Genomic DNA, 21,782 nt, shown 5'->3' on the forward strand with positions numbered 1-21,782 from the left:
CTGTCTCTGTGTGTGCTCAGTCATGTTCAACTCTTTGTGATCCAATGGACTGTAGCCTGCCAGGCTCCTCTGTCCATGGGATTAAGGCAAGAATAGTGGAGTGGGTTGCCATTTCCTCCTCCAGGGGATCTTCCTGAGCCAGAGATTGAACTTGGGTCTCCTGCATTGCAGGCAGATTCTTTACAACTGTGCCACCTGGGAAGCCCATTAATCGGCTCTACTCCAGTGTAAAATAAAAAGTTCAAAAAAGGGAGATGCAGATTTCAACATCTGAGCCATCAAGGAAGCTCTTTAGCTGAATGGTTTGCTACAATAATTAAGACCTATAAAATTGGTACAGGAGTAAATATGACTTGCTGATGATAATGTAGAGTCCAGCCTAAGACCACACATAAATGGACAGTTTATTCAGGGATAGAAAAATGAATTTGGATCTCTGCCTCACATCAAGGCAAAATTAAATTCCAGGAAGGGTTTGTTTCAAATATAAAAGCCAAAATGATGAATCCCTCAGATTGAAGTAACCCTGGGATTTATAAAAAACATCTGGGAGCACAAACCATTATGGAAGGTATTGACAAATGCACTCCACTAAAATTAAGCCCTTACATTCATACCCTGTCCCCCCAAAAAAACCTAAAAAAAAAAAGATATCCAAAAGCAAAAACACATGTGAAAAAAACTGCAGTGCATTCAGGTGAAAATAATAACCTGGTAATACAAAGTCACATGGATCAATTATGAAAAGGGAAGGAACTCAGCAGAAGTACCACAAGCAGAAATTTAACAGATAGGAAAGAAGTATATGAAGATAATATCAACCATTTAATAATAAGACACACGTGAATTAATGAAATCACTTTTATACCCATTAGACTGTCAGTATTTTTGAAAACATTTGTGATGAAATAGATCACTAGTACTTTCCAGTGTATGTCTATTTGTCCAAAGAAAAGCTTATTGGAACTACCCAAAGGAGACTTGATATCTCTAATACCCAGTATTTCCATCCCAATTACAAAACACTCTCATTAACACCAGAAACATATAAGACACTATTCAAAATGATTTATCTATAACACCAGAAAACTAGCTACAAAGAAATGAAACTTCCAGCATCAGGAAGAACATATATTTTGGAAAAGATACAGCATACATGTACAAGTCCAGAGTATTGGAAATGAGTTCATTTTTGCTGCATAAATAATATTTATTTTATTATGTGACACATCAGAAAAGGCAGCTGATAAATACAACATGAAAGAAAACAAAACTAACCTAATTGCTGAAGCAAGTGGTAAAAATATGCGAGACCAGTAGGTTTACAAATTAGAATATCAGCATATTATGGAACACAACAATACTAGTTAATTTTCCAAGGTGATTTGTATTTTTACTCTAGAGAGTACAAATCATTATGGAAAGTATTGACAAATGCACTGCATTAAAATTAAGCACTTGTGTTCACACCCTGCCCCCATAAAAAAACAAACTACAAAAGATATTCAAAAGCAATATCACATGTAAAAAGAAATATGCAGTGCATACAAATCTCCACATGTCTCACAGTAGGCTTGAGCCTGGGATGCAGTTCTGTTGTTGTTCGTCACTAAGTCGTGTCTGACTCTTTGTGATCCCATGAATGGCAGCACGCACGCCAGGCTCCTCTGTCCTTTACTGTCTCCTGAAGTTTGCTCAAATTTGTGTCCATTGAGTCAGGGATGCTCTCTAACCATTTCATCCTCTGCCAACCCTTTCTCCTTTTTCCTTCAATATTTCCCAACATCATAGCTCCAGTAAGTCGGTTCTTCCCATCAGGTGGCCAAAGTATTGGAGCTTCAGCTTCAGTATCAGCCCTTTCAGTGCATATTCAGGGTTTATTTCTTTAGGATTGATTGGTTAGATCTCCTTGCAATTCAAGAGATTCTCAAGAGTCTTCTCCAACATCAGAGTTCGAAAGCATCAATTCTTTGGCATTAAGCTTTCCTTATGGTCCAATTCTCACATCTGTACATGACTACTGGAAAACCATAGTTTTCACTATATGGACCTTTTTTGGCCCCAACCATAAGATCGAGCTAAATCAAGGTTCTTACGTCCACAAATTTATTAGATCCTCTCCCTGACATATCCAAAATTTCCACATTTCTTTTTTTGATGTTCCAATGATATCAGTATATTTCCTGCCTCCATTAGCTTCTTAAGGAGTGCATGGAGGAAAACAGGACTAGGAAATGGGACTCATTTGTGAAACATCACTGAGCCAAGCAAACAGGAAGTTGGTTTCAACCTCAAGTTAAAATTCCCTTAGCCACTATGTTATCTAGTCATTTTAGAATAAGTTGGTGGGACAAGAGTCAGGCTTTCTGGTTCACCTGACATTCTGTTACTCTGGTTCATTCTAGAAATGCCAGTACAAAGCAGAAGAGACAATCACAGAAAAGGAGTCTTAACAATGAGTTTCCTCAAGGCTTCTTTCATGTCCCTGTTCCTCAGGCTATAAATGAAGGGGTTCATCATTTGAGGAACAACAGTGTACATCATTGAAAGCACGGCAGTGTTTCTGGAAGAGTTAGTAAGAGCAAAACTAATGTTCACCCCCAAACCTGTCCCATAGAATAAGGACACAACTGAGAGGTGAGACCCACAGGTGGAAAACGCTCTATACTTTCCACTTGCTGATGGCATTCTCAAGACAGAGGACACTATCTGAATATAAGAGAAAATAATTCCACACACAGGAATACCCCCAAATATGCTAGTTGCCAAATATATCAGGATATTGTTAATGAGGGTATCAGAACATGCAAGCTTGATGACCTGAACAACTTCACAGAAGAAGAGGGGGATTTCCAGGTCTGTGCAGAAGGTCAGCTGTAACAGCATCAGAGTGTGGAGCAGGGCATCCATAATAATAATAAACAGGGTGAGTAAGATCACCAGCCCACAGAGGCGGGGGCTCATGATAACACTATATCTCAGTGGGTGACAAATGGCCACATACCGGTCATAGGCCATTACTGCAAGGAGAGAACTTTCCAAACTAGCAAACACCAGGACAAAGCAGATCTGCGTGAGGCAGCCTGTATAAGTGATGCTCTGATTCTGTGTTTGGATGTTCACTAGCATCTTTGGGATTGTGGTAGTGGTTAAACAGATGTCGTTAACAGACAGATTGGAGAGAAAGAAGTACATGGGGGTGTGGAGGTGGGAGTCAGAGCTGACGGCTAGGATGATGAGCAGATTTCCCAGGACTGTGACCAGATACATGGACAAGAAGAGGCTGAAAAGGAAGGACCGCAGCTTTGGATCCTCTGTCACTTCCATGAGAAGAAAATCTGAAGCATGTGTTTTATTCCTCTGTTCCATACTGTTGATAAATCTGATGGAAAAGGTGGAATGATAATACAATCAAACGTGTGTTTTCTAGACTAGAAGGAAGAGTGTCACCAGAAGCAAAAACATCTAAAGAATAAGGGAAGCAGATTGAAAGAGGGCAATTAAAAAGATGTGCCTGGGACTTCTCTGGCAGTCCAGTGGTTGAGACTCTGCCCTTCCAGTGCAGGGGCCATGGGTTCCATCCCTGTTAAGGGAGCTAAGATCCCCCATGCTGTGTGGTGTGGCAAAAAAAAAAAAAAAGTGCATCTTGTGTATGTGAATTATTCTGTTTCTTTAAAAACTTTTTTTCAGTTAAAAAAACCTTAAGCTGACATAGCAGCATCAACAAATGTTAATTCTGGAAAGGGTTAACAGGTGTCATTAAAAAATTACACTGTGTATATTGTTTTAGCTATTTAAAACCTGGCCATTTTATGACGAGAAACAGGGAGAGGCTGCTTGAACATTTTATCTGGATCCCCTGAGACCTCAGAGGCAGGCAATTGAGGTAATACACGGGTATGTCACGAACCAGCAATAGCATGATAAGGTGAGCTTTACCAATTTTCTTACCACAAGATTGCAAGTGAATGTTAGAGAATGATAACAGTCCACCTGATTTAAAAAAGACAGATTTCTACTCAGAAAGAGATGCTCCTGGTCATAGTAGAGTGAGTACAATATGAGTAAATGAGAGATGCTTTAGCATTGGTGCTAAGTACAAAGAAACACATGAAGAAGATGACTGACAGACAGGAGGACTGCGGGTGGCTTAGTTCTAAACCGTCTGATGTAGGTACTCTCCTCACAGCTTCCCTTGGATGAGCCTGTTGCATAATACCTGACTTCACGTCCAAATACTCACTGAGAGACGTTAGGATACCTGGCTGGCATCACAGTGGAATGATGCTCGATGTCTTCTTTGACTTGCCACATAGGAGATGTGTCCTCGGGAATGGCAGAAGGATTGAGTGAGACCAGAGCTCCTGGGCAAGAGGGATCACGGATGCGAGTAGGCTTAGGTGTGCTGTAACTTTTCACAGAAAGCATTGTTGAATGAGGTGGTCACAGGCAGTATACTGTCTCTGTATCCCTAGAGGTTCAATTTCCAAAGCTCCTCATTAGCCAAACAATTTGATTGTCACTGTGATCCCAGGGCAGTGCAAATCTGTAAAGGCCAAGACTCTGGAAAGGAGGAATCAGAGTAGCTGCTTTCCTGATCCTATGAGACCAGTTGTATACCTTGTAGTTTTTTGCATCTGAGTCTGCTCACCTCCTTTTCTAATTCTTTAAATATGAGCACATCATCTTTCTCTAATTGGATTCCAGTTTTCCTTTTTGCAATATGAGCAAAGGAATCTCTACCTAATTAGTTACATCACAAAGTCTAATACCAAGTTTATATGTGAAAATATAGTTATATATGTGCATATAATTAGTATATCTTTAAATGTTATTATAAAATTGGAAACTCTCAGGAGTTTTTCTCTTCAACAGTCACTAATGTCTCCTCAAACTGAATTTTCACTGTGTATATTTCTATAGCAGATAATAATTTATTTCCTGACAATTGTCTGTGGTCAACACATAAAAGTCTGATACTCCTTTTTTTTTTTTTAGCTTTCACAACCATCTTTTCTAATCTCTTCATGATAGTTTCACTGTACATTTTGGTGTATTTTAGGGGAGTGTGGGTTGAAATTATATAAAGAACTCATGTGAATTAAAAAGAAAAAGAAGGACTTCTGGTGGTCCAGTGGCTAAGACTCCAAGCTCCCAATGCAGGCGGCCTGTGTTCGATCCCGGGTCAGGGAACTGGATCCCAAATGCTGCAACTAAAGATCCCAAATGCCACAACTAAGACCAAGCGCAGCCAAATAATAAATAAAAATTTAAAAAAAGATAAAAAAGAGAACTCATTTGAGATATCACAAACATATATTTACAAGAAACAGAAATTAATATGTGGAAAAAACTCTCAACCAAATAATAAAAAGAGATATGTCAATTAATGAAATGATTTTTACATTAGGTTATCAGTTTACTTGAAAGTGTATCAGTTGTGATACAGATCACCAAGCCTTCATCAGAAAGTGTGTGTACTTGTTTCCGTCACTTAGGAGAACTCTTTGGTACAACTCAAAGGAACATTCATACCCACTTACACTCAGTAATTTCATTGCAAACATAAAACTTGTCTCATTTCCACCAAGAAATATATACAAGAATACTCAGGTTTATTTTTAATAGTGAAAAAAAATTACAAACAAAATTTTCATCAATATTGGGCAGGATGCTTACTTTGAAAAGTCACCATACATAATGTTGAAATACAAAGGATTAGAAATAAATTCGTTACTGATATGCCCAACAACTTGATTAAATCTCAAAGTGCCATAATGAGAGAAGCAATCGAGATTAAAAAACTCATACATTATATTAAACTTCCAGTAAGTTTGAAAAGAAGTCAATTTATAAATTGGGCAGGAACATATATTGGGGAGATAATACAATGAAATTTAATTCTATTGCCAGTTTCATAGGACAAATATGATAAAATATTGGCAATTTCGTAGGATTCAACCCAAAAGAATAATTTCAAAGAAAGTTAGTTAAGGGTAGTGTTTGTACTGGAAGAGGAGAGGGTGTTGTGACTGTGAAACACTTCAGGTGGATTCTGTGGTAATGACATTGCTGTATTTTTAACCCTTATATATAGGTTCATATCATGTTCTTATCTATTCTTTCAAAACTACAGATAAATCTTATGCACTACTTAGCATATACTATATTTAAGAAGTTGGGGAAAGGCCTGCTATCTTCATAATTCTAAACACATTCTCCCATGTTGTTTAATATTGAAGTCAAGCATCTCAGATTTCAGAGGTCTTCAGAATCTCATAGTGCCTATTAAAAATTTTCATTCAATGTAAAAGTTTTAGAAATTCTTTCAACTTTTAAATAAAAATGGGTCATACTTTTTGAAAAATATCAAACAGAGTTATGGGTGTAAAAATGAACGCAGGTTCTCCACAAGTCTCCCCCAGAGGTTCAAAGTCAGTAGTTCTTGCTGGAGGTCAGAGAAATCTTAGTACAAAGGTCTCAGATGATCTGTTTCTTTTTATATTAAAAGATGGTAAACAGTCTGCCTGCAATGGGGAGACCCAGGTTCGATCCCTGGGTGGGGAAGATGCTCAGGAGGTGGAAATGGCAACCCACTTCAGTATTCTTGCCTGGAAAATCCCATGGATAGAGGAGCCTGGCGGGCTATAGTCCATGCGGTCACAAAGAGTTGGACATGACTGAGCAACTAACATTTTCACACTTTCATTTGTTTATTTTTGGCTGTGCTGGGTCTTCGTTGTTGTGCATGGACTTTTTCGAGTTGCAGCGAGCGGGGACTACCCTCTAGTTGCGGTGCACCGTCTTCTTATTGCAGCGGATTCTGTTGTGGAGCGTGGGTTCTAGGGCATGGGCTCAGTAAGTGTGGTGCAGCGGCTTAGTTACCTCTAAGCATGTGGGGTTTTCCTGGGATTGAACCCATGTCTCCTGCATTGTCAGGTGGATTCTTAACCGTTGGACCACCGGGGAAGTCCCAGGTGAACTACTTCTGCATCTGTTCTGTGGGGGAAGCTCTGCTTGTGTGGCAGCCAGGGAGCTGTTCTCCAGTTTTGGTGCTGAAAATAAAACAACCCTTCAACCACCAATGAGGAGAACAGAAGTTTCCGCAGTCACTCCTTCAGCTCTCCTTTGAGATCTCCATTGTTTCACCTGCATCCTCACAGAGATAATTCTAACTTATGGCCTTGCTTTTTGATGCTCATAGGAAAAGTAGTGTCACTGTCCTTATCAAATCCCCCCTTTTTTTCCTTTCTTGTCTTTAATTCAACATCTTCATTTCAAAAGAATATAGTTCACCATAGAATAAATTTCCTCATAAAGACACATTAAAACGCTTTGCATTGGACTTCCCTGGTGGTACAGCGGATAAAAATCCTCCTGCTGGGCTCTGTATCAACCTAGAGGGGTGGGATGGGGAGGGAGATGAGAGGGAGGTTCAAGAGGACGGGACATATGTATACCTATGGCTGACTCATGTTGACGTTTGACAGAAAACAACAAAATTCTGTAAAGCAACTATCCTTCAGTTAAAAATAAATTAATTTAAAAAAAAGAGTCCTCTTGCCAATGCAGAGGACATGGGTTCGATCTCTGGTCTGGGAAGGTTCCATGTGCCATGGAACTACTAAGCCTGTGTACCACAACTACTGAGCCCATGTACCACAACTAATGAGCCTGTGCTCTAGGGCCAGAAAGCCAAAACTACTGAGCCCATATGCTGCAACTCCTGAAGCCTAGAGCCTGTGCTCCTCAGCAAAAGAAACCACCACAATGAGAAGTCCTAGCATCATAATGAAGAGCAGCCCCTGCTGGCTGCAGCTAGAGCAAGCCTGTGCAAAGCAAAGCAGACCCTGTGCAGTAAAAAATAAACAAATACAATTAAAATAGAAAAAAAGTTTTGCATTAAGATCCCCAAGACTGCAACCAGTCCTCTATGACATCAATGATACAATCCATTTTAATGTTTTTTTTTTTTCAGATTCCACCAGTGGCATGTAAGAAGTACAGCAATATAAGATGACTGAGGAGAGAACTGAAAACTCAGACACATTCTTATAAATAGGCCAATGAGAAAGCTCAAAGCAAATAAGATGTTAGAAGATTATCAATAATTACCCTGAGTACCTGAACACAACTTATTTTATTTCATTATGCAGATTAGAAAAAGCAGCTGATAAACATAACATGAAGGAAAACTAATCTTGTTGCTGAGGCAAGTGATAAAAATATGTGAGAACATTAAGTTTACAAAACTGGTGAATATAGGCAAGTATGGAACACGGTGATACTAGTTAACTTTATTGTGTACTTACTAGGCACCAGGCATTGTCCTAAGTAGCGCTTATAAGGGTGAACTTCTTAGAAGCAGTCATACTCCATATAGTCAAGCTAAGGCTCTCATAGCAATCAAAACCCAAAGTTAAAATGAACTTTTCATTATGTTACATAGTTATTTTCAAGAATTTGGTGGTGAAAGAACCAGGCAAACATTCTGGCTTGCCCAGTTTTTCTATCACTCTGACTCATTCCAGAAACCCCAGTGCAAAGCAAATGAGATATCCCAGAAGAAAAGATGTCCTAGATACTGACAAGTTTCCTCAAGGCACTTTTCACATCCCTGTTTCTCAGGCTATAGATGAAGGGGTTCATCATTTGAGGGACCACGGTGTACATCATTGAAAGCACCGCAGTGTTTCTGGAGGAATTACTAAAAGCAGAGCTAACGTACACACCAAAAGCTGTCCCATAAAATAAGGACACAATTGAGAGGTGAGACACACAGGTGGAAAAAGCTTTATACTTTCCACTTACTGATGCTATTCTCAACACAGAGGACACTATCTGAATATAAGAGAAAACGATTCCACATACAGGAATACCACCTAATATGCTAGATGCAAAATATATCAGGATTTTGTTGATGAGGGTATCAGAGCATGCAAGCTTGATGACCTGAACAACTTCACAGAAGAAGAGGGGGATTTCAAGATCTGTGCAGAAGGACAGCTGCAAGAGCATCAGACTGTGGAGTAGGGCATCCACAATGCTAGTAAACAGAGAAAGAAGAATCAACAAGCAACAGAGATGAGAGTTCATGATGACAGCGTACCTCAGTGGATGACAAATGGCCACATAGCGATCATAGGCCATTGCTGAAAGAATACAACTATCCAAACTTGCAAACACCAGGACAAAGCAGACCTGCGTGAGGCAGCCTGCGTAAGAGATGCTTTGGTTCTGTGTGTGGATGTGCATCAGCATCTTTGGGATTGTGGTTGTACTTAAACAGATGTCAGTAAAGGATAGATTGGAGAGGAAGAAGTACATGGGGGTGTGGAGGTGGGGGTCATAGTTGATGGCCAGGATGATGAGCAGGTTTCCCAGCACAGTGACCAGGTACATGGACAGGAACAGGCTGAAGACAAGGGACTGCAGTTTTGGATCCTCTGTCACTTCCATGAGAAGAAATCCTGAAACACCCGTTTTGTTTCTGAGCTCCATGTTATTGATAAATCTGATGAAAAAGATGAAATAGAAAATAAAATATATCATCCCTAGACAAGCAGCAGGTCTATCACAAGAGGAAGAAAGCACCCTGGGAAGGGAAGGGGACTAATGGAGGGTGGTGAGAAAGGAAAGTCTTCTGGTGCATAATTTTCTGTTACTGTAAAAAGAACCTAAAGCTGATATAACAGTCAATAATCAAAATTAAACCTGGAAATGGTTAAGAGGTGACTGTTTTTTTTAATTTAAGTTTATTTATTTTAATTAGAGGCTAATTACTTTGCAATATTGTATTAGTTTTGCCATACATCAACATGAATCTGACACGGGTAACTTGTAGTAGTCTATCTATAGGATTTTCGTGGTGGCTCACTGGTAAAGAACCCACCTGCAATGCAGGAGACACAAGTTCGATCCCTGCTTTGGGAAGATCCCCTGGAGAAGGAAATGGCAACCCACTCCAGTATTCTTGCCTTGGAAATCACTTGGACAGAAGAGTCTGGTGGGCTATAATCCATGGGGTTGCAAAAGAGTTACATAAGGCAGCAACTGAGCTGCTGCTGCTAAGTCACTTAGGTCGTGTCTGACTCTGTAAGACCCCGTAGATGGCAGTCCACCAGGCTCCCCCGTCCCTGGGATTCTCCAGGCAAGAACACTGGAGTGGGTTGCCATTCCTTCTCCAATGCATGAAAGTGAAAAGTGAAAGTGAAGTTACTCAGTCATGTCCGACTCTTTACGACCCCATGGATTGCAGCCTACCAGGCTCCTCCGCCCATGGAATTTTCCAGGCAAGAGTACTGGAGTGGGGTTGCCATTGCCTTCTCTGAGTAACTGAGCAACAACATTCTATTGATATCTATGCTGCTCTGATTATTTAAAACATTTGGTAATTTTATAAGAAGAAACAGACTAGGGAGGCAGTTGAAGATTCTGTCTGAATCCCCAGTGACCTCAGACTCAAACAACAGAGATAATTCCTAGGTGTGTCAAGGACCAGGAATGGGCTGATAAGGTGAAATTTATCAACTTTTTTTGCACACCTCCCATATTAAAGAAACACAAAGAAATGTCAGACAATTCTTCAAAATCACCCTCACTGAGAATGGGCAACTTTCTACTCAGGAAGAAGTGGTCCTTGTCATAGCAGGGAGTCAGTAAAATATTAATAAATGAAAGGTTTTTGAGTACTGGTGCAAAGTACAAGGAAATATTGAAGAAGATGACAAACAGTTTGGCAGGAGACCCATGGATGACTTAGCTGTGATCATCTAATATATGTACGCTCTTCACAGCTTCCCCTGGATGTACCTATTGCAAAATACTTGCTATAATTTCCAAACATTGACAGAGGGAGGTTAGGTTACCTGGCTGACATCACAGTGGAATGATGCTTCACGTGTCTGGTTTGGAAGAGCTGTCCTTAGAAAGAACAGAAGGTCTGAGTGAGTCACCAGCTCCTGGACAGGAGGGATCTGTTATGAGGAGTCTCAGGTGTGCTGTTTCTTTTCTGAGAAAGAACTGTTGATTGAGATGGTCACAGGCAGATGGAACTCATGCAGTCTGGAACTCCGGAGATTCAATTTCCAAAGCTCCTTATTAACCAGTCAATTTATTGTCATTGTGATCCCAGGACAGTGCAAACCTGTAGGTCAACACTCTACACTGGGACTTCCCTGGTGTACAATGGATAATCTGTCTGCTAACGCAGGGGACTCGGGTTAGATCTCTGATCTGGTACAGTCCCAAATGCCGCTGAGCAACTAAGTCCATGTACCATAACTACTGAACCTGTGCTCTAGAGCCCATGAGCCACAACTACTGAAGCCCATGCACCTAGACTGTGTCTGCAACAAGAGAAGCCACCGCAATGAGAAGCCTGTGCACTGCAACGAAGAAGAGCTCCTGCTCGCCACAACTAGAGAAAGATTGTGTGCAGCAATGAAGACACAGTGAAATCATAAGCAAACAAACAAGTAAATAAAAAGACTCTACACTGCAGAAATTCAGGCTAAGTACAGACTACCCACTTTTCAACATCTGTACCTGCTCATGTCCATTCCTTAGTTTTTCACAGACTCATAAGCAGTTAAAAAGTCATGGTAAAACAATAGGGGGCAAGTGTAATCTGAGTACATTTATATAGATTTATCCATTATCTAATAGGTGGAGGTGGTACTGCACATTAATATTGATTAAACTATTTTTCATCTTTACGGAATTAAATATTTTCATGTATCTATGGATTTATCACTGCTACAATATGGCCTATATTAACCTACAATTTTCTTAATATATTAAAACTAACAAGAGAAAAGATGGCATTAGTAATGTCATCCCTTACCTTCTTAACATCATTTGCTCCAAACACATAAAATAACAGAAAAATACACATGATATAAAGATTTAAAATTTTAGCTGTCAAGGGCCCAGGTGGAAATTTGCTATTGATACAATATTGCTTCTATTTTTATGTTTTTGTTTTTTTTGGATGCGAGGCATGGTGGGGGTGGAAATCTTTGTTCCCCGACCAGGGATCTTACCACAGGGATCAAACCCTTATCTCCTTCATAGACCTCATGGTCTCCATCTCTCATGGAGATCCAACATGCCTCATGGCCAAAAAAAGCCAAAACATAAAACAGAAGCAATACTGTAACAAATTCAATAAAGACTTAAAAAATAATGATTCTTTAAAAATTTTAAATTAAGATTCTAAGAGACATTTCCACAACTTTGTACATGAGTTTGAGTAAGCTCTGGCAGTTTGTGGTGGAGAGGGGAGCCTGGCGTGCTGCAGTCCCTGGGGTTGTAAAGTCAGACATGAGACTAGCAGCAAGCCTCTACCAAAATGTGTGCTTGACTGCATGTACCCTCTTCACTAAAATCATATGTAACACTGACCTTCCCCTCTACCTCTTTGGAGCAGTTTCTCAGCTATCTGAAATGCTGTCTTTGGGGCTATACTTCTCATTTTGTCCCAAATAAACCTTAACTCACACATACACCCAAAAAGAGTCAGACAGGACTGAGTGACTGAACTGAACTTGTTCATGAAAGTGAAAGTGGCTCAGTTGTGTCCAACTCTTTTCGACCCCCTGTATTGTACAGTCCGTGGAATTCTCCAGGCCAGGATACTGGAATGGGTAGCTGTTTCCTTCTCCAGGGGATCTTCCCAACCCAGGGATTGAACTCAGGTCTCCCACATTGCAGGCAGATTCTTTTGCAGCTTTACCAGCTATACCAGCTTAACCATCAGGGAAGCCCAAGAATACTGGAATGGATAGCCTGTCCATTCTCCAGCGGATTTTTCCAACCCAGGAATCGAACCGGGGTCTCCCGCATTGCAATCAGATTCTTTACCAGCCGAGCGTTCATAGTTGCACAATTTATAATAATCAGGAAGTGGGAGTGACCCAATGGATGAATGGATAAACAAAATGTGCTATTTGCAGACAATGGAATATTATTCCGTCTTGGAAAGGAAAGAAATTTTGACATATGCAACAATATGGATGAGAATTGAGAACATTAGGCTAAGTGGAACAAGTCAGTCACAAAAAGACAGATTTCATTTATATGAACCGTCTAAAGTACTGAAATTCATAGAAGTAGAAAATAGAACAGTAGTTATCTAGGTCTGTGAAGAGGCAGAAAAGGAGAATTCTTATTTTAAGAGAATAGAGTTTCTGATTTGCAAGACTAAAATGTTCTTATGATTAACACTACTAAACTGTGAACTCAGAAATGGTTCAGGTGGTAAATTTTATGTTATGTGTATTTTAACACAACAAAAAAGAAAAAAATAGTGTACATAGATCAATAAAGCAAATATCGCAAAAAGTTAACTATTCAATGTAGGTGGTGGGCAAATGGGTGTTCACTATATCATTCTTTCAACTTTCCTGTATGTTTGAAAAACTTCACAGTAGGAAATTGAAAAAGACAGACTTCCCTGATAGTTCAGTGGTTATGACTTTGTCCATCAGCGCAGAGGGTGTGGGTTTGATCCCTGGTTGGAGAGATAAGATCCTACATGCCTCACAGCCAAAAAACCAAAACATTAAAAAAAGAGAAGCAATATTGTAACAAATCCAATAAAGAATTAAAAAAAAATAGCTTCTTAACAAGAGGAAATTGAAAAAGAAAAAAAGACATTTATTGTATCATTCCATTTATATGCAATGACTAGAGTAGAAACATTTATAGAAACAGAAATTAGACTACAATTTGCCAGGGACTGAGGTTGGGGGAGAGTTTGAGGCGATGAAAAACACGTGGAAACAAATCTTGGTGATGACAGCATAACATGATGAATGCAATTATGCCACAAAACTGCACACTTAAAAATCATTAAGATTGGAAATTTCATGTTATATATTTTACTAAAATTTTAAAAATAGACTGAGCATGTTATAGGCATTTTCCATTCCCTTTATAGAATTTCAGTATCACTTTCCCCAAAGTAGTAGATTGAATATTCTGACCTCATTATAATGGGCAATTCATTGAAATTCTGGCCCTTGATTACCAATGTTTTTACACTGCATCATAAGTTATCAGAGAAGCATTCAAGTTATGACACAATGTACCTTGTGATTGTAATCAACAGAGTCTGAAGCTTCTCTGTTACCACAATAAATTTATTTTTATTAGTCTAGTGAGCTAGAATAATTAAAATGTTTTATATTGGCTCAGGGATAAATAGAAGACCTATTGACCAGAAGATAGAATCCATAAAGAAATCTATACATAAATGGGAAGTTTATACAGGTACATAAAAATGAATTTGGATCCTGCTTAACATCAAAGGGAAAACTAAATTCATATTTCAAATGTAAAAGCCAAGACTGGGAATTCTTCAGACTGAAGTACTATTGTTTTCATTCAAACCCAGGTCTCCTGCATTGCAGGTGGATTCTTTACCAGCTGAGCCACCAGGGAAGCCTAAGAATACTGGAATGGGTAGCCTATCCCTTCTCCAGGGGATCTTACTGACCCATGAATCGAACAGGGGTCTCCTGCATTGCAGGCAGATTCTTTACCAGCTGTACTACCAGGGAAACCCTGTTGTTTTCATAAATAAGACCTGTTAACTGATGCCATTATGTAAAGTATTAACAGCTATTAACTATGCAACTAAACAATGCACTTGTGTTCATACAAAATAAAACTGTATAAGATATCCAAAAAGAAGTCATACACTTAAGAAATAATTTTGCAGTTGGTATGGTTTTTGTTGTTCAGCTACTAAGTTGTGTTCAACCCTTTGTGACCCCAAGAACTGCAGCACGCCAGGCTCCTCTGTCTTCCACTATCTCCTGGAGTTTGCCCAAATTCACGTCCATTGAGTTGGTGATGCTATCTAACAATCTCATCCTCTGCCTCACTTTTCTCCTTTTGCTTTCAATCTTTACCAGCGTCAGAGATCTTTTCCAATGAGTTGGCTCTTTGCATCAGGTGGCCAAAGCATTGGAGCTTCAGCTTTAGCATCAGTCCTTCCAATGAATAGTCAGGGTTGATTTTGTATAACTAACACTAATATCTTGATTATGTAAAAAAAAAAGCTCATATGAATTAATGAGAAAATTATGAACAACTCAGTAGGTCTATCACAATTAGATATTTGAAAGAAAATAAATGCATCAAAAGCCTCTCAGTTATGTAATAATAAGAGGTATGTCTGTTGATGAAGTAATTTTTACATTGTTACTATAAATGAAAACGTGTTGATGACGATATGGATCCCCTCATGCTACCATGAGAAATAGAAAAGAATACTCAGATTTACTCATAACAGCATAAAATTAGCTACAAACAAAATTTCCATCAATATGATAAAAAATATCTATTTTGAAGTCTCCAAACACAATGTAAATATACAGAATATTGCAAATTAATTATTTACTGATACACTCCAAGATAACATTGAAATCTCCCAAGTGCAATAATGAGAAAAAATCAAGATAAAAGGTTAAAGCATAACAATTAAATTTTAATGAGTCATCAAGTTATAAATTGCAAAGGAATACATACAGAGGTGATCAGACAGTGATATTTCATCCTATTGTCAGTTTTATGGTGCAAACATGATCAAATAATGGCAAATTCACAGGAGTCAACCTAACAGAAGATCAAATGAAAGAAAAACAATTAAAAAGTCAAGATTTTGTTTGTCATTGGGAGGGGAGAGTGTGATGTAGGTGGGAGAAAAATTGCATTCTATAATTAAGGGATTGTTTTATTTATTTAATTTCAGGATAGGGTAGGTACATGCATGGCTATTATGTTACCATTCTCACAGAACTACACATAGACTTTAAGCACCACTTTGCATATGCTACTTTAATGAGTAAAACTGAGGAAAGATCCTTCTGTATTTCCAATTCTAAATGTAATTATATTTCCCCATGTCCTCATATGAAAGTTATGCATCTCAGGTCATCATAGTCTCACAAAATGTTTATTAAAAATTCTCTCATCCTTCACATGCCCCATTCCCCTGAGGCTCGAAATCCACAGTTCTTGCTAAAGATCAGGGAACTCTCAGTATGAACTAAGGTCTAACGTTATTCAAATCTGCAGCTGTTTTGTGAACCTCAATGAAGGAAGCTCTGGAGTTAACAAGAGGGCCAAGCAGGGAGCTGTTTCCCAGTTGTGGTGCTGAAAGTAAAACGACCCCTCTGGCTTCCCCAGTGGCTCAGTGGGTAAAGATATCTGCCTGCAATGCAGGAGATTGAGGAAACACAGGCTTGATCCCTGGGTCGGGAAGATTCCTCTGGAGGAGGAATGGCAACCCACTCCAGTATTCTTGCATGAAAAATCCCAAGGACAGAGGAGACTGGCACACTACAATCCGAAGAGTTACAAAGAATCAGACGCAACTAACCACAATCTACAGTGAACAAGGTTCTTCACTTTGTTAAAGTTCCTCACACACACACAAAAAAAGTTCCTCACCACTCCCTGCACTCTCCCTCGACAGTTCCACTGTTTCTACCACCTCACCCAATGTGGTTCTGACTGATGGCCTCAAATTTTCGTCCTTCTGGGAAGGTGATCTCACTGATCTTCTCTACTTCCCTTTTCTTCTCTCTTGTCTTACTCTCAACATCTCTTTGTCAAAGGAAAGTAGTTCTTCATAGAATAACTTTCCTCTTAGAGACACATGAAGAAGTTTTCCATGAGAGCCCTAAGACTAAACGCAATACACTAAGACATCCATGACACAGTTAAATTTATTCAATGATGTTCCTCTGTGTTGACTCTACCAAAATGTGTAAGAAACACAGCAATAACTCAAACAGGGGCTCTGTAATAATTTAGAGGTGTGGGATGGGGAGGGAGATGGGAGGAAGGTTTGAGAGGGAGGGGACATATATATACCTATGACTGATTCTTATTGATATTTGACAGAAAACAACAAAATTCTATAAAGCAATTATCCTTCACTTAAAAAAATAAATTAATTAAAATAAAAAACTAAAAATAAAAAAGATGACTAAAAGAAAAGTGAAAACAGATACATTCTTAGGAATAAGCCAATGAAAAATTTCATAGCAAATAAGATGCCAGAGGAAGATTAAAAACATTTTCCCTGCCTACAAAACAATGATTTATTTTATTATATTACTCAAATATTTATCAGGGAAAACCTGATAAATATAAGAATAAAAGAAAACAAATCAAAGACTTCCCTGGAATTCCAGTGGTTAAGACTTTTGCAGGTGATGGGGATTCAATACTGCTTGGGGGGGATAAGATCCCAAATGCATTGTGGCCAAAAAACCCAAAACATAAAACAGAAGCAATATTGTAATGAATTCAGTAAAGACTTTAAAAGTGGTCCACAATAAAAGGTAAAAATTTTTAAAAATCAAATTGCTGAAACAATGGAAAAAATACAAGGACTCAAGGGTATAGGAAACTTATGAAACACAATAACACTACTTAAATTTTATTGAGGCATTGTCCTAAGTGTTTATTGTTCTTATAGAGATTAACTTTCCAGCAGTAATTAAACTACAAATGGCAAGCATAAGGCTCAAGAATAATCAATTTCAAATATCAGGAATTGGATTAAGTAGGTGGCATATGATCCATTTCTCAGTGATAAGATTGAAGGTAATACCTTATGGGTGATGCCATGGAAATATCTATTATAAATAGAACTTCAATTAACAACAGACTCATTGAAGGACAGTCAGTTTTGTTTGTCTCCAGTAATCATGTCTAGATATGCCTGAATCTATTTCAGCCATCTGAGTCCATGAGGGGCATCAACCTAATATGAAGCCTCTTCATGGAGGAATGAATGAATCTCTAATTTCCTGTTCCTGCACATTTCCTGCCTCTGAAATCCTTGTGATGAAAGATAATTATCTTTATTGTTTGAGCATATTAAGAGTCAGGATTTCTTTATTAGCAAGAAAATTTTCCTCACTGATCAACTTCAAATATTCCACAATCATTTCAAACTGCTGAGATAATCTAATCACAAAATTTTATGGATAATGAAGTCAAGTGTTATGGATGCTAATGTTGCCTAACATATGTCCAATTTACCAGTGACTGGTCTTAAAGATCCCTGAACTGAGGTGTGAAAGATCAACCACGATGTCTTGTAAATATGCTTTACTCTGGGGTACAATTTACATGGTGTCATCCAAGGAAGCAGGCAGAATCTATTTCTTCATGTACACAGACTTGTTTAAATTCTTCCCTTGACCTACACACCTTTCCCCACTTCCCTCGTGCTGGGAACATTCCCCACAAAATTACTATACCATGAACCTCTGCCTCAGATTCAGCTTCTACTGGCTCTAACCAAAACCTTATATTAGAGAATGGGAAGTTTATGTCAAACATCAGAGACCTAGAAAATGACACAATCATAGAATAGTAGGTACTCTACTGAAGAGTTTCCTCAAAGCTCCCTTCATGTCTTTGTTCCTCAGGCTGTAGATGAAGGGGTTCATCGTGGGAGTGACCATGGTGTACATCAATGAAGCCACTGCAGTCTTCCTGGGAGAGTCAGGAATTGCAGAACAAATGTACACTCCAAAACCTGTCCCATAGAATAAGGACACAACTGAGAGGTGAGACCCACAGGTAGAAAAAGTTTTATACTTTCCACCCACTGATGACTGTCTCAAAATAGAGGAGACTATTTTAGTATAAGAGAAAATGATTCCGAAAACAGGAATGCCACCTAATAGGCTAATTGCAAAATAAAGAAGAGCATTATTAATGAGAGTATCAGAGCAGGCAAGCTTGATGACCTGAACAACTTCACAGAAGAAGAGGGAGATTTCCAGTTCCTTGCAGAAGGATAGTGGCAGCACCATCAGAGTGTGGAGCAGGGCATTCCCAATGCTAATGAACAAGGAGAGTAGAGTCAGCATAACACAGAGGTGGGGGTTCACGATGACTGTGTACCTCAGTGGGTGACAAATAGCCACATAGTGGTCATAGGCCATTGCTCCAAGGAGAAAACTTTCCCAACAAACCAAAATCAAGACAAAACAGATCTGAGTGAGGCAACCCGTGTAAGTGATTCTTTGACTCTGTGCTTGCATGTTTACCAGGACCTTTGGGATGATGGTTGTGCTTAAACCAATGTCTGTAAAGGACAGATGGGAGAGAAAGAAGTACATGGGGGTGTGGAGGTGGGAGTCAAAGATGACAGCCAGGATGATGAGCAGGTTTCCCAGGACAGTGACCAGGTACATGGACAGGAATAGGTTGAATAAGATGGTCTTCAGTTTTTCATTCTCTGTCAGTCTCATGAGAAGAAATTCAGAAACAGCTGTTTGGTTTCTGGGTTCCATGATGCTGATGAATCTGATGAATAAGATGTGGTAACAAGACAATAAAATGTGTAGTCACTAGGGAAGCAGCAGTAGTGTTACAAGAAGCATAAACCATCTTGGGAATGGAAAGAAACTAAAGGAGTGGGGAGGGGAGGGAAAGCCTTCTGCATGCATATTTATGTGTTATGTAAAAAAAAAAATCCTAAAGGAAATCAATCCTGAATATTCATTGGAAGGACTGATGCTGAAGCTCCAATGCTTTGGCCACATGATGCAAAGAGCTGACTTATTGGAAAAGAACCTGATGCTGGGAAAGATTGAAGGCTAAAGGAGAAGAGGGTGGCAGAGGATGAGATGGTTAGATAGCACCACTGACTCAGTGGACATGAATTTGAGCAAACTTCAGGAGACAGTGGAGGACAGAGGAAACTGTCATGATGCAGTCCATGGGGTTGCAGAGTTAGACATGACTAAGTGACTGAGTAACAATAAAAATACCCAAAGCTGATGACAGCAGAGCATAAACAGTTCTAGAAAAGGTTACCAACACCTTGGTTGGTTTTTAAAAATATTTATTGGTATTCATAAATCAGAGATGCTTAATTATTGATGCAAAATAAAAAAGAAGTTTGAAGATGACAAGTTATGAAAAGTGACTTGGTTCTAATCATCTGGGGTGGAAAGTGGAAAATGGAGTTGCTTGTCATGTTCGACTCTCTGTGACCCCATGGACTATAGCCTACCAGGCTCCTCTGTCCATGGGGTTTTCCAGGCAATAGTACTGGAGTGGGCTTCCATTTCCTTCTCCAGGGGATCTTACCAACCCAGGGATTGAACCCGGGTCTCCGGCATTGTAGCAGACACTTTACTGTCAGAGCTACCAGGGAAATCTGGGGTATGTACTCTTTTTATAGCTTTTTCAGGATAAAGTTGTACCCAAATACCTGTCCTCATTTCCAAACATTCACTAAGGATCATTAGGTTACCTGGCTGGCATCGCAGTGAAATGATGTCTGACATCTGTGATATACCAAACCAAGGATCTGTCCTTAGGAAGAAAAGGGTCTGAGTGAGTCACCAGCTCCTGGGCAGGAAGGGTCATCTATGGTAGGAGTCTGTGTGCTGCTTATATCCAAGGAAAGAACTGTGGATAGAAGCGGTAGCAGATAGATTGCAGTCTTGAACCCTAGAGATTCAATTTCCAAAGCTCCTTGTTAACCAAGCAATTTAATGTTGCTGTGATCCCAGGGGAGTGCAAATACTTAAGAAGATTCTACATGGGAAAATTCAGGATGGCTGCTTTCTTGACTCTGTGAGGCCAAGTGTACACTGTCTACTTTTCTGCTCGTGTCCATTTCTAAGTTTTTCATAGAAATGTAAGAGGTTACAGGATCAAGGCAAAACACTAGTGTGAAAGCATACTCTCAGTTCATTTAGTTAGATTTTACCCATTATCTAATAAGTGGGGTTGGTATCCCATATTAATATTAATTAAACTATCTTTCATCTTTAAAGAATTCAATATTTTCATGTGCTTGTGAACCTGCCTGCCAATACAGGAGACATAAGAGACATGGGTTCAATCCCTGGGTCATAAAGACCCCCTGGAGGAGGGCATGGCAACCCATTCCAGTATTCTTGCTTGGGGAATCCCATGGACAGAGGAGTCTGCAAACTACAGTCCATAGGGTCAAGCAGAATCAGACATGAGTGAAGCAACTTAACATGCACACATCAATTTATTTCCTCTATTGTTCACTGCTACTGTATGAAATGTGTTAACATACAATTTTCTGGATATAGTAAAACCAACAGGAAACAAGATATTGTTGTAACTTCATCCCTTACTACTTTAACCTCACTTCCTTCAAACACATAAAATAACAGAAAAACAAGAGATATAAAATTTTAGAAACTAAAGCAGAAGTGGAGATTTGTTATTGAGAAATGAGAGTGAACATAAGAGTTATGGACAGTGTTTGAAACCATGACTATGAGCTTAGAGCAACAGAAAGTTTCAAAAGAAGCCTCCCAGAGAGAACTGAACCAAGCTACGTGATGGCTTGGTGGCTGGATTATTGATACCAAAAAATAGAGAGACAGGAACACAAGCATATCACTAAATGAAAACATCACACCAAAAGGGAAGAAACTTAGGGAATATGAAAAGAACAGAGAACTACAAAAACAACCAGAAAGCAAGTAACAAAATGGCAATAAGTACATACTTATCAAAGGGGTTCCCAAGTAGCTTAGGAACATCCCCTGGAGAAGAAATGGCAACCCACTCCAGTATTCTTGCCTGAGAAATCCCTTGAATGGAGGAGCCTGGAGGCTACCATCCATGGGGTTATAAAAGACTCAGACATGACTTAGCTACTAAACAATAGCAACATACCTATCAATAGCTTTAAATGTCAATGAGCTAAATACACCAATCAAAAGATATAGGGCGGCTTATTGGATAAA

At 39.2% G+C, this 21,782-nt stretch overlaps 3 protein-coding genes across 3 annotated transcripts; all 3 read right to left on the bottom strand.

Moving 5' to 3' along the window:
* Positions 1 to 2,433: 2,433 nt before the first annotated feature.
* On the bottom strand, positions 2,434 to 3,384 carry LOC147368488 (olfactory receptor 7G1-like). The gene has a single exon (XM_086409198.1). It carries the CDS (start codon positions 3,367 to 3,369, stop codon positions 2,434 to 2,436), a length of 936 nt encoding a protein of 311 aa, XP_086265324.1. The 5' UTR covers positions 3,370 to 3,384.
* A 5,189-nt stretch (positions 3,385 to 8,573) lies between these two features.
* LOC147368489 (olfactory receptor 7G1-like) lies at positions 8,574 to 9,525 on the bottom strand. Its single transcript, XM_086409201.1, has one exon. The coding sequence runs from the start codon at positions 9,499 to 9,501 to the stop codon at positions 8,578 to 8,580; it is 924 nt and encodes a 307-aa protein (XP_086265327.1). The 5' UTR covers positions 9,502 to 9,525; the 3' UTR covers positions 8,574 to 8,577.
* An 8,791-nt stretch (positions 9,526 to 18,316) lies between these two features.
* LOC147368490 (olfactory receptor 7G1-like) lies at positions 18,317 to 19,331 on the bottom strand. The gene has a single exon (XM_086409167.1). It carries the CDS (start codon positions 19,329 to 19,331, stop codon positions 18,393 to 18,395), a length of 939 nt encoding a protein of 312 aa, XP_086265293.1. The 3' UTR covers positions 18,317 to 18,392.
* Between the last annotated feature and the right edge of the window lie 2,451 nt (positions 19,332 to 21,782).

This window comes from Bos grunniens, chromosome 7 (genome assembly GCF_055505025.1).
Source record: "Bos grunniens cultivar Pamir isolate PY7600 chromosome 7, Bosgru_T2T1.0, whole genome shotgun sequence".
In the NCBI taxonomy this organism is placed as follows: Eukaryota; Metazoa; Chordata; class Mammalia; order Artiodactyla; family Bovidae; genus Bos; species Bos grunniens.

Bases quoted from the DNA above. Each gene is read 5' to 3' on its own strand.
- LOC147368488 (XM_086409198.1), bottom strand. From the start codon at position 3,369: ATGGAACAGAGGAATAAAACACATGCTTCAGATTTTCTTCTCATGGAA.
- LOC147368489 (XM_086409201.1), bottom strand. From the start codon at position 9,501: ATGGAGCTCAGAAACAAAACGGGTGTTTCAGGATTTCTTCTCATGGAA.
- LOC147368490 (XM_086409167.1), bottom strand. From the start codon at position 19,331: ATGGAACCCAGAAACCAAACAGCTGTTTCTGAATTTCTTCTCATGAGA.